Source organism: Cnephaeus nilssonii (assembly GCF_951640355.1).
Source record: "Cnephaeus nilssonii genome assembly, chromosome: 5".
NCBI classification, from domain to species: Eukaryota; Metazoa; Chordata; class Mammalia; order Chiroptera; family Vespertilionidae; genus Cnephaeus; species Cnephaeus nilssonii.
Window position 1 is genome coordinate 76,582,635 of NC_137076.1, and position 12,863 is coordinate 76,595,497.

Genomic DNA, 12,863 nt, shown 5'->3' on the forward strand with positions numbered 1-12,863 from the left:
TCACAGACTTGCCTGAGGCCACCCAAGTAGGAAGGAGAAGCCCTAGGCAGTTCCAAGGCTCCAGACTCCTAGCCCTGGTGGGTTCTATTGCCTTCTTTATTCTCTATTTCCACCATAGCTGACTCAGCTGTCACAACTGGAGACTAAAAAACGTCCAATTATACAGAATTGGGGAGAAAATTATGATTTGGAATTCAAGTGTTGACATTTGAAAAATACCAACTCCCTTTCACTGCAAGTACTTTAGCATGTTACTAAGGCTTTCTCTGCCTGTCTCTGGAAAGGTTATTTTCAGAACATTCCACTTAAACCTGGAGTTGCAGGGTTCTCCACTGTTTCTGGGAGCTGACACCACAATTTACATTAAACAAATGTTTTGAAAATTAGCTGTTCACAGTTCCAATTTCAGCTTCCCCCAGGGTTTAATGTTAGCCAAATATTCGTACAGTAAGCAGACAATGTGTTTTATTGTATGGAAGTAAAACAGACCACCATAACAGATTTCCTGCTTTTGTAATCAAGGGAAAAGTGGAGTGTTCGAGTGATTATTGGCATATGGTTATTAGAAACACTGAGTTCCAAATATAGCTACTAGGAGCTAAAGACACACACACACACATACACCGCTATATTTCCAAAAAGAAAGAAAAAACCTTCTTAGTGTTTGGTCAATTGGAAAGTTCAGAAAGTCATTGGCAAAACTACCAGGGAGGAATCAGGATGACAGATAGCAAGGTTCAGCCCACTGATGCCAGACACACTGGAGTCGGAGAGGCTCAAACATCAACGACCAGCAGGCCTGCAGGAACAAGGGCCATGGCTCTGGCCACAGCCTGACGATGGCTAGGCTGAAGGATGCAGTTCTGCCCTGCTGGTCCTCAGCTCCCTGGGGCCCATTATCAAGAGATGATGGATTTGGCAGCTTCGTCTTCTTTTTTAACATTTAAAAAGGGTCATACAGCCCTGGCCAGTGTGGCTCAGTTGGTTGGAACATGGTCCCATACATCAAAAGGTTGCAGGTTTCATTCCCAGTTAGGGCACATTCCTAGGTTGTGGGTTCGATCCCCAGTTGGGGCACATATAGAAGGCAACCAATCGATGTTCTCTCTCACATCCATGTTTCTCTCTCTCTCTCTCTCTCTGTCTCTCTCTCTCTTCCATCTCTCTAAAATCAATAAGCATATCCTCGGGTGAGGATTTAAAAAATAACTAATCAATTAATAATTAATTAAAAAGGGTTGCACAGGTGCTTTTCTCCTCTCTTTCTCCATCTTGCTCTACCCCCATCCCCCCACCCCGGTCCAGCTGCAAATGTGAAAGGGGGAAAAGAAAATGTTCAATCGGCTAAATTTATAGTTAGCAGGAATGAGAATGAAGCATTGTGTGAATTCCCCCCTGACTCTAAGCCTTCTCCAGGACTTGTGAGCTAGGTGCAAGTGTCTGGAAATAAACTTACAGGATGCTCTTCAATACTAAGTTTCTCTCTCAAAGAGCTGGGAGAGATTCAGAGCCGGGTGGGGTAAGATGGGGGTGGGAGGGATGGGGTGGGTGGTCTGTTGGAAAGAAGAATTTAGATTCTGATGTCTTCAGGAAAGCATTTGTTTGCACCCAGAAGGAGGTACTAAAAATACAGCGTCTTCACCTCAACTACATAAAGTGTGTGGATGGGAGGTTAGAGGTCAGAAAGGTGCCCCCAGGTGGTGAAAGCCAATCTGCCTGTGGCACAGACGGGCCAGGGACCTAATCTTTGGACAGGTCAGAGGAGGGGATATGCAGGACTGTGGCTCTGGGTCAGGGCCCCTGGAGCCCATCCTAGGAGGTGACCTCACCATCTCTCTGGTGAGAGGTGTGGGCTTGGTAGGAAAAATGTCCTTACACTGCATCAGAACCCAAGAGTCATTTCCAAGGAGTTCTTATTGAGGGTCTTACAAAACAGGTAGGTCACCTTCTGCCAGAGGTAATTTCCTCCAGTATGGCTGGAGAAGGATGACTCATGGGCGGCACCGCAGGGTAGCACAGCCTTAAAATTCCATTTATTAAAGACAGAGCTTTAACTGCACTGCGCCTCATTTGTTGGGTCTCAAACCAACTGTGACAACTGCTGAGAGGCAGGGCCCAGTGACAAAGGAACACACTAATGAGAGGATTTCGTTCACCACAAAATGATCAGTACCCAGGACCTAGTCTCAGTCCAAGTTGGGTCTAGCAGGAGGGCCTGAATAATGTGTCTGTTATACTCCTTAACGAGGCAATCATTCTAAAAAGCAAACTGTCTGGACTGTCCCTGCTGGAACATGCTCAAAGTAGGACAAGTAGCCATGGCAATGCAACATCAGTTCTGAGAGTATCAGGAGCAAGTGGGCAGCTGGCACCTCGGGCAGGACTCAATGGTAGCTGTCTAAGCACCAGGAAGATCCTGTACACACAGGTCACTTCCCACAGGCATGGGCATCCCCCTAAAAGACCAAGCATGAGGTCCTTCCATCCTGATCTTCCCGGCACCCACTTCACATACTCCTTGCCTGCAGGAATCCAGTCCCCCAACTGTGTCCAGACTCTGGCTGCTTGAGCAGGACTAGCCCCTCTGTAACCAGTTCCCACATGTTCCTCTGTAGAGCTGCACCCCATTGGAGGGATGAGCGCTCAGCAGGAAGGGGGCTCTCCTGACAACCACCTATCTGCACTGCCCTGCCCTACCCCACACGCCCCTGCCAAATCACATACCTTGGATTTCCGGGCCCCTTTCTTGCCTCCAGCTTTCTTTGACACTGGCTTCTTCTGGGATGGAGACTTGGCCTTTTTGGCTGGGGGTGGCGTGATGATGGCTTCCAACTTCCCTTTGGATCCTCGTTTCTTCGCTAGCAACTCTGGGTGGATGTTTGGTAACACCCCACCACTGGCTATGGTGACTCCTTTTAGCAGCTTGCAGGAAAACCAAAGTAGCAGATGGTGAGCTAGGCCAGCCTGCCCCCGACCTTCAAGAAGTCAGCCCTGCCATCCATGCTTTCAGTTTTGGTTGGTAGAGTTCTTCCCTCCATGGCATCTACAAGGATGCTGACGGGACCTGGCTCACTACACAGGGAACAAGTCCTCAGAGTCCCTCACTAGGAGAGGGGGATTCATTTGAGAGCCAAATACCTTGTTTCATCCTTGCCTCCCACTCCCAAATAAGGCCTTCGGGAAAAAACATCCAAGGTGGGCAGGGAAGCTGCTAACAGTCCAAAATGCAGTCCACACCTTTGAAAGCCAGCAACATGCAACCTCCCTCTGCACAGACAGCTCTGTCTCTCAGGCAGCATGACTGGCTGCTCAGGTGTCTGGGGTAGGCTGGCTAGGAGAGCCCCGTACCTGATTTAGTTCTTCATCATTGGCCACGGCCAGCAGGATGTGCCGGGGTGTGACCCGTCCCTTCTTGTTGTCCCTGGCCGCGTTGCCAGCCAGCTCCAGAATCTCCGCTGTAAGGAACAGAGAGGAAAAGCACATGGTTGTGTTAGAGCAGTGGTCGGCAAACTCATTAGTCAACAGAGCCAAATATCAACAGTACAACGATTGAAATTTCTTTTGAGAGCCAAATTTTTTAAACTTAAACTTCTTATAATGCCACTGCTTCAAAGTAGACTCGCCCAGGCCATGGTATTTTGTGGAAGAGCCACACTCAAGGGGCCAAAGAGCCGCAGTTTGCCGACCACGGCGTTAGAGCATCAGAGGCTCACATGCATCCTCCTTACCCCCACTCATGGAGCTGGGAATGGACACAGGTATCAGTTCACGAAGCAGCTACCCTGAGGTGGGAAGATGCAGGCCGTCTGCCTGGCACACTTTGAGCTAAGTCACAGAAGTGTTGAATCAACCCCTGGTCCAACCCTGTTTCGGAGGTGAAGACAGAGGCTTACAGAGGAGAAGTGACTGGTCAAAGGTCACTCAGTAAGAAGTGGTAGAGCTGAGATCTGAACTTATTTGCCAGAACAGAGCTGCCTGCAGTCAGCATTCAGATGTCAACAAGATCAACCCTGATAAGCCAATGGTGTGGTCCCTAAAAGTGAACTGCATGGGTTTCGGGGCTTCAGGGGGCGGTGGCATTTTACAGGTGCTTAGTAAGTCTGTCAATGGAGTTGATGTTGACTGCCTGCACACTCAGATTCAAAACTGGAAGATGACTGGACTCTTTACATAAAGTCAACATCATAAAAATACTGTCAAACCTTTGTTCTCAAATGTTTCCCATCTTGAACAATTCAGTTCTCGACCAAGTTGTTCACAAAAAAAAAAAAAGAAGAAACAAGGTCTCTGTTGTCAAACCAAACTTCAGTTTTCCACCTGATAAACCTTTCATGCTGATACCTCAGCATGACAAAAAGTGTCTCTCAGGCAACAAACAAAGGAGAAAATGCTTTTATTGCTGGTGAAATCAATGATTAGCACAACTTTAAAACAGAGGCCATCAAGAGTGCTAATGGCCAGCCCTAGCTGGTTTGGTTCAGTGGAGAGAGCATCTGTCTGTGGACTGAAGGGTCCCAGGTTTGATTCTGGTCAAGGGCACATGCCTGGATTGTGGGCTCGATCCCCGGTAAGGGGCGTGCAGGAGGCAGCCAATCAATGATTTTCTCTCATCACTGATGTTTCTCTCTCTCTCCCCCTCTCCCCTTCCTCTCTGAAATAAAAAATATATATACACACACACACACACACACACACACACACACACACACGTGTGTGTGTGTGTGTGTGTGTGTGTATCTATATATTTTAAAAAGAGTGCTAATGCCCAGCGCAGATGGACCTATCTTTGCTAAATGGAGAGGTGTGCTTGGGAGGCCTGAATGACCTTAGGCCTCAGGTGCCATGAATGCACAACTGCCTTCCTGGCCAGCCCAGCTTGCCCTTTGTTCTCCCATGTTCCTGGAGGAGGTGGCACGTCTACAGTGCTATTACCCTGACTACGGCCTGGGAGGGAGCCAAAGCAGGAGTCTGACCTGAGCACAGACCCTAAGAGTAAGAGCACAGGAAGGAGAGCTGGTCACAGCTGTTGCTGGGCTGGAGCCCGTGCAGCAGGAGGGCCGAAGAGGGGCAGCTGTAGCATGAAGCCATAGCCCACTTGGCTGGCTTCCTGGCCTCCACCATCCCTTCCCCTCCCCAGCCGGCCCCCACTTTCCAAGGACACAGGGAAGCACAGGCCATCAGTGTCTTCAGACCCAGAATATACAGGAGGCAGGTGGATTACAACCTTTTCCCCATAGTGTGCTAAGAAGTCTTTACCTGGAGAGAGAGAGAGAGAGAGAAAAGCACTCACAGTGGTGCCCTAAGCCCATCCCTTTGGCAAGAAGATCGTTGGAAATTGCGGTTTCTCAGGAAAGTGGGGGGGCCTGGTTCCTCTTCCTGCCTGGAGGTTAGTGAAAGGCTCTCCCCAAGAGAAGGCAGAGGCCGTTGGGGGGGGGCGGGGGGAGAGGAGGGATGTGGTTTTTTTATTTTTGGCAGTGCTGCTCTCATGGTGCAGGGAAGATGGAGGTGATGAATGCAAAGCCCTGAGGGTGGGAAGGGGTCTGATTTGGGTAGGGGACAGGCTGTATATAACAGAGAAATAAAGCAATGGAGTGACTTATAAGTAGCACCAATGGCTGAGAAATCTGAAGGTCAGTTCTCCAGGAATTCCCCTTGACTTTCACGAGCTTTTCCCCCCCCAGGAACTCTCACACTGTGAATGAAACTTCCAATGGCCTGAGCTTCTATACTTGGGAAATTGCAAGGACTGGGCTCACTTACTGCTAATTAAGCAATGGATTCTGTGATGCCAGACTAGATCCACCTGAGAGTGACAATGAGGTGGAGTGGAGGGCCTGGGGGAGGTGTATGCAGTGGAATGCGGAGTGTTTGGGCTCCTTAGAAAGAGCTAGGCAGGGGTGTCATTCTGTTGCCTTCTTCACCAAGGAACCAGAATATCCAGGACTCCTTCCTTTTTGCAAAACTCCAGCTCATCTTTGAACTCAGCCCTGTGGGCGGGAGGGAAGCTGTATCAAGTGGGGACAACAAAGAGGGGCAGAAATCCACACCCCAGCTAGATTGAGCAAAAGCCTTATCTTCCATTTACTCCTGCCTGTTTGCCAGAGGAACAGTTACCATAGTAACCCCTTTATCAAGGGATACAAAAAACAGAGCACCTGGGAGACACACCTTTTATGAGAATTGGGTGCCCTGCCCCACCCCTATACTGCAGCTCACAGAGGGCTGGGCATTTTACAACAGCCAAGGAAGAAGGGGGAGAAATCTGATAACAAAAGTAGGAATCCAGGGCACATATTCCCCTGGCCAAGAATTCAGTAAACCCATCCTTTTGTCCTCAGTCTGACTGCAGAAGCCCAGTCACAAAGGGCTTTCCTGGCTAAGAGAAGGCTGCCTGCTGCAGGGGAGAGGGGAGGTGTAAAATGACAGCAACTGGACAAGATGGAACAGGTCCCATCTGCCCTCCAGGGCATGTTCGGGAAGGAGAGGGTGCCCGCTGCTGAGGAATTGGGGCAGGGTGTGAACCACCAGGAGATTTCCTGATTAGGTTTCCTTCCTAATAAGTGATCTGGGCTTTGCAAATGATAGAAAAGCTAAATCATGGGAGCCCAGCTCAGCTAGGCATGGATTCCTGCCACTGCACCCTGAGCCATGGGGATGCCTGCCACTACACACACTGGCTGCCTCCTCCTGGGCTAGGGCAGAGTCAGCATCAGCTGAATGGACCCCACACCTTCCCACAGGGGAAGAAGGTTTCCTGCCCTTGATGCAGCCTGTGGTTTGGAAGGTTCTGGGAAATTCTAAAAAAAAAAAATTAACTCTGCTGGTTCAAGGAGAAAGGAATTCTGAGAAAGAGAACACCAGATCTACAGATGCAAATCCTTTTCTCCACAGTTACCAGAGCTCAGTGCTTGCACCCTCTCTCGGAGGGAGTTTTCAGGAGCCACAGCTCTGGGGGCTGTAACCACAACAAATGGAATCCGTAAGAAACCACGGGAGGAAACTGGAAAGAGCAGTTAGGAGAAGAAACAGTCCCCTTACCAGGTTCTCCACCCCTCAAATCAAGTCTTCCTAGCCAGTGACAGTTTCATTTTGTTACCACTGACCAACTCTAGTTTGGGGCCCAAAGCACTTGGGGTCAACTCTGGAGATAACCCTAAGTGTGGTAAGGCTCCCTAATTATAAACACTAAAAGGGGACATGCTGAATGAACATCACCAGCCAGCTCATGTGCTATTTTTTAAAGATCTTTTGTTTATTTGTTTGACGATCTAGTTTTCAAGACACCCAAGCAGCTCTGGCTCCCACTCTACAGCCTTTGTGCTGGTCTGGACCTTATTCTCTCCTCAGAGCAGCAAGCAATGCAGAGGCACCTTTGGGCCCAACTTGCCCCAGCCTCACTGAGCACGATCATTTTAAGGCCTCTTGACAAAATTCTCCCAGCCTTGAATAACAGAATTATCTGGCAGCCTTTCCAGCTACAGACCAGCTGTCTGAACATGAATACCTTTGACAGGTCTACTTTCCAAGTTCACCCAGAGACCAAAGGCTTAGAGTCTTTTTTTTTTTCCCCTCTCCAAACATCTTGAACTGAACCATATCTGCTGGATTGAAGCATTCTGTCTATCTTTCTTTAGGGAGATGAAGTCATGGTTTGCAGAATTAGACTCCTAACAGCTAACAGGTGATGTGTGGAGGCTGCGCCAAACTCTGAACACAAGCCTTGCAAAGCAGAGTTGGGGGCTTCTACAGAGCAGTTTGAAGCATCTCCTCTAACAAAAGAAATATTGAGAACAACAACCAGAAATCAAAGAAAAGCCAATGTTCACGTAATCCCAAGGAGAAAACAGATATTTGCTACAAAGCCAACAACATGACAAAGGAATCTGTTCATTGTCATTTCTTCCCAGTCACCAGGCTTCCATCAGCAGTTCACTGAGCTCAGAACTGTTTTATTCCATCCCTGAAGGCCTTAACCCATCAACCCCAATTGGAGAGTGCTGCTTAGGGTTTCCTGCACCCTGACTGCACCAGTTTCCTCCAATTCCCTCCACGGCCCAGAGTCCATTGGCTTACATCCCACCTTTTCAGGAGATGAGTGGCAGAGTCTGAAACCTGCTGAGCCATCGACCCAGAGCTCCAGGGCCTCCCTTGTGGCCACAGCAAAGCTCTCCAGATCTGCCTATCCCAGGAGCCTCAAAAGGAACCAGGGATTCCATAGAGAAAATAAAACCTACAGAAGTAATTGAAGGTGGTGTTTTCTGTGCAGAGTATGAGGTATTTTATAAGAATGAGTCATTCTGTTGCTTTTCTGCAGATGTTCCCAATCTGACACAAACTTGTCCTGCTGTTAAGCCCACGTCACAGGCCCCTCATAAGGGCCAGGGGGTCTAAGGGTCCAGGTGGCAGCATCTGTCCAGTCTCTCACCTTCCCCACAAATTCTCCCAATAAGACAGAAACACAGCTTCAAATTCTCCCAATAAGACAGAATCACAGTTTCTAAAGTCAGCTAATTGTTTTTCATATTTCAAAGTAAAAAAAAAATATATATTGCATTATACACATTAACAAAGAGATATTATGATCCTTCCCAAATCTCAAGAGTCTCTGTGTCAGCCACCTCCTCGGTCTGTCTTTGGTGAAGGGCAGGAGCCACCAGCACACTGTGGTTAGAGCTGGGGTCTTTTCGGTATACATCCCAGCTCCTGCACTAAGCTGTGAGACGCGTCAAGACATACCTGAGCTTCAGTTTCCCATTCTATAGATGGGGGATGATAACTGAGGTTATCTATAGGTTTGTGAGGATTAATGAGTTGCCAAGTTACTTGCTGAGAACAATGGGTACATGTAAGCTACTATAATTGAGGCTACAAGGACACTTGATCTTTTAAAAAGTATAGCAGGCTGATTTCTAGGGGAAGAAAACTAGATTTTCCCCTGTTTCCTTTATCAAAATAAATGGCCAACTGGCTGGCTGGCCCCAGCCAGTGGCTCAGTTGGTTGGAGCATTGTCCTGTGCACCAAAAAGGTTTTGGGTTTGATTCCTAGTTGGGGCACATAACCTGAGTTGCAGGTTTGATCCCAGATCAGGGGCATGCGGGAGGCAGCCAATCAATCAATCTCTCTCTGTCTTTCCCACCCTCCCTCCGTTTCACTCTCTCTAAAAATCAATGGGGGAAGAAATCCTCGGGGGAGGATTAAAAAAATAAAAAATAAATGGCTGGCTGGCTGGATAGATAGATGGATGTGCATGACAGCCAAGCAGAGGAAAAAGCAACATAGAAAACCTGGTGTTTCCTCCCCCAATAGTTTACTCTGCTGTTACACTTAACAGTTTACATGTGCTTGAAAAATGCACTTGAACCTGATTAACCTCAGTGCTGCCAGACTTGCCTTGATAGAATGCAGCACCCAGGGTGGCCCCACGGGCAGTCTCTGCTATGGGATGCGGTCTGGGGCTTTTGTCTAACCCAGCAGAGTATGCTATGGCAGGGGCAGGACCAAAGCCAGCCGCTGAGACAGCACAAGTCAAGGTCCCAGGAAGGAAGGTGGAAGGAGGAGATGCCTGGATTGGAGAAACCTGTTCCAATCTAGGGCCTGGCTAACAGCTGGGCAGGGCCCTCTGCCCCATGAGTCACTTGCTCTCAAGGTCTCTAAATTGAAATACAAGGAAATGGTTAATAGGAATATTTGTTTTGATATGGAAAATCATAGCCATTTGTTCTTCATTCATCTCAGGAAGGGGTGAACAATCAGAGATGTCTGTTGAAATGAAATGATTTGAAGAGTGTAATGTAAGGAGGAACTCACTTAAAGAGCCCTGACATGGTGCCATTTCCCAGATGGATGTTTAAGGGGGAAACAAGTTACAGAACAGAGGCTTCTGTGGTGGGCTGCCATGGTGTAGTGAGCAGAGGCAATGCCTGTCATGCACACTGACACACACATTCATTGGGACGTGCAATGCTTTGCCTCCTAGAAGTGGATTGGGGACTAAATCAGAGAGGACATTTTGCTCTACTCTCTCGTGTGCTGTTTGAGTTTATCTTGTGCACAGTTTATTTCTTCCAAATGTGAAATGAAAACACAGTGTAAATGAGAAGAGGCAGCTATGTTACATTCCACCTCACTGGCCTTCTCAACTCCATTATCACAAGCCCCCTCCTGCCCTGACACCTGTCCCAGTCTGCTTAATCCTGCTTCTCTAAAAAAGACTCTAAGTGTATGAAGGTTTTTTAGGTTATTCTCATGGGTGATTGTTTTTAGAATAATCTGAGTGTTTTATAGTCAGAGAGGTCCCTAAGGGGCTGCCACTCCTGGGGTCATCCGTCCCAGCCCAGCCTGGCCTTGTCTGCCCAAGCGCATTCCGATGCTGAGGGCCACTTTTCTAAGGATTAGCCTAAGCTCTGTCACCCAGAATTTCACCTTCCCCTCACTAAAAGAACAACGAAGGGACATCAGGCAAAAAGCTTCTGGCCCTGCAGTCTACCTTCAGTACTACTGAGCGATACAACCCCTCAACACCTCACTGGGCACTGCCCTCTGTGGCTCCTGATGGCAGCCCTCAGGCCACCTCTGACCATGAGTGCTTTCCTCCTGGGACCTCACTATAGCAGCACTTCCAATACTGATGAGACTGCCTCTTCCCTACAGCCAGCACACGTCACTCCAACAGCCATCACCCCTCCTATGCTCATACCCATCTCATTCCTGTTAGCCCTTGACTTTCCTCCTTTCTGTCAGTAACTACTTGTCCTTCCAGGCCCATCCCTGCAGAACAGAGGCCCCTGTCCTCTTTGCCCACGCCAGGCCACAGATTGTCTCCAGCCTTTACCGATCATATCATTGCCCTTTGGTGATCCTCTGGGGCCCTCAGGGCCTGCACTCTCAGGAATATATGGCCTCCTCAGCCAGGCTGCAGCTCCATCTTGGACAGGAGACTGGCTTGGAGACTAGGCATATGCCATCCTCTTGAGAGGTCCACTGAAGATAAGGGAGATGCAAAGTGGGCTGAGTGAACCTGAGTTGCAGTTCTCTCTAATTGCTAAGGTGTCAGCTCCAGTAGAAAGCCTGCAGGAAATGCTCTGACACCTTCTAATTGCTAAGGTGTCAGCTCCAGTAGAAAGCCTGCAGGAAATGCTCTTTGAGAGATGGGTTACTGTTCTGAGTGACCCTAGAGATGTTCTTGAAACTCTCATAACCTCAAATTCCTCCTAAACAAAATAGGTGGTTTGAGGGTTCAGTGAGTTACCAAAAGTAAAGCACTCGGCCAGTGCCTGGCACAGGGTAAGTGCTCAAGAGATGGCAGACCTTTTGTTAAACTGCTCTGCTTTGCCTAGCTCCGTGGTCGGCAAACTGCGGCTCTCGAGCCACATGCGGCTCTTTGGCCCCTTGAGTGTGGCTTTTCCACAAAATACCACGGCCTGGGCGAGTCTATTTTGAAGAAGTGGCGTTAGAAGTAGTTTAAGTTTAAAAAATTTGGCTCTCAAAAGAAATTTCAATCGTTGTACTGTTGATATTTGGCTCTGTTGACTAATGAGTTTGCCGACCACTGGCCTAGCCCTCAAAGCACTGTCACAATTATAAGCCACAACCTGAATTTGGAATAGAGACTGTCAGGACCTCGGGTAGAGGTGGGAAGCAAAAAAAACCCCACAATGCTGCTCAAGTTAAGTACCCTCATTTTCTGAATGAACAGCAGATACTGACTTTCAGCAGTCAATATCCAGCTTTACAGAGGCAGCAGATAAATGTTAACCAAAGGCGACCTCAGTTACCACAGGGAGCATCTATCAGGATTATCGATGGCCAGGGAAGCCGATGGATTAGCCTTTTCCAGAGGCCCTGGATTTCCTAATGGTTCCTCCAAGCAAGAAATGTGAGTTCTGGCAGGGGAATGAGCTTCCTTCTAGAAAGTAGACATTTACAAATGTCTCATATAGAGGCCATTCGACAAATGTCTCCATCTAGACAAATGGGAGTGTTGTCAATCCCAGGAAGGACCCCTCAGTGTCAGGTGTCATTGCCAGCCTCTGAAGTGCCAGGAAACACACGGTTTCTGGCCACTAAAGGGAAGACACTTGCTTAAAAATGAGGAAGGTGGGGTGGGAAATGAAGGAAGAAAAGGAGGGAGGGGGGAAAGGTGGGAGCCGGAGTCTGAGCTATAGGCTGGCTGAGCAGCCTGGCAAATCTGAGGAGAGTTTTTGTCATCTTCTTGGCCACCAGAACCAGAAGAGGCGGTGGGTAGAGACAGGGAGGTGGAGGGAGCCTAGCTGTCATTAATGCCCTTTGGGTTTGTGGCTTTTTACTTTCATATTTTATTATGGGTTGACTAGACAGACATAGAAGCCCTTTCGGGCAGGGAAAGAAAGCTAGAGAACTATAAATGTTTTATTAGTTGCTGATATTTTATCCAGGAAAATATTGGGAGAGAAGATATTTGTAGAATTCTTACCCATTTCCTTCTCCTCTCAGTAAGTTAGTTCTTTTAAAGCCATTCTTGATGGCCATCACAGAGGGACTTCAGGGTATTGTTATTTTAATCAGGTGGGCGGCTCCTGGCCTCTGCTTCCCAAAGTATAGCTGAGACATGCTCAGTGGCTCTTGTGGCACTTCCAACACCATCCTGTTTGCCACCAATGCTGCCCTTCCACTTGCCTCTCCTCAGGCAGGTCTGGCCCACTCTGTCCTGGTGTTAATCCTAATTACACTTCATTAAAAAATCCAGGGTCTGATTCAGCCCTCACTCTCATCAATTTCCTAACATTAGCAACACTCCTCCTCCTGAAACTCACCCTCCTCTAACTGATCTTATTCTTCAATAAAAGATAATAATGAGGAAATATGCAAGTTGACCATCACTCTG

The 12,863-nt window shown here is 48.2% G+C and overlaps 1 protein-coding gene across 4 annotated transcripts in view; it reads right to left on the reverse strand.

Moving 5' to 3' along the window:
• The window catches only part of MACROH2A1 (macroH2A.1 histone), a 75,243-nt gene that overhangs the window by 39,079 nt on the left and 23,301 nt on the right, over positions 1 to 12,863 (reverse strand). For all 4 annotated transcript variants that reach the window (XM_079770477.1, XM_079770475.1, XM_079770476.1 and 1 more), the window contains exons 3-4: positions 3,349 to 3,455; positions 2,725 to 2,922 (exon numbers count right to left, since the gene is read on the reverse strand). In XM_079770477.1, the coding sequence (XP_079626603.1) occupies positions 2,725 to 2,922; positions 3,349 to 3,455 (305 nt within the window). The remainder of the gene's footprint in view (positions 1 to 2,724; positions 2,923 to 3,348; positions 3,456 to 12,863) is intronic.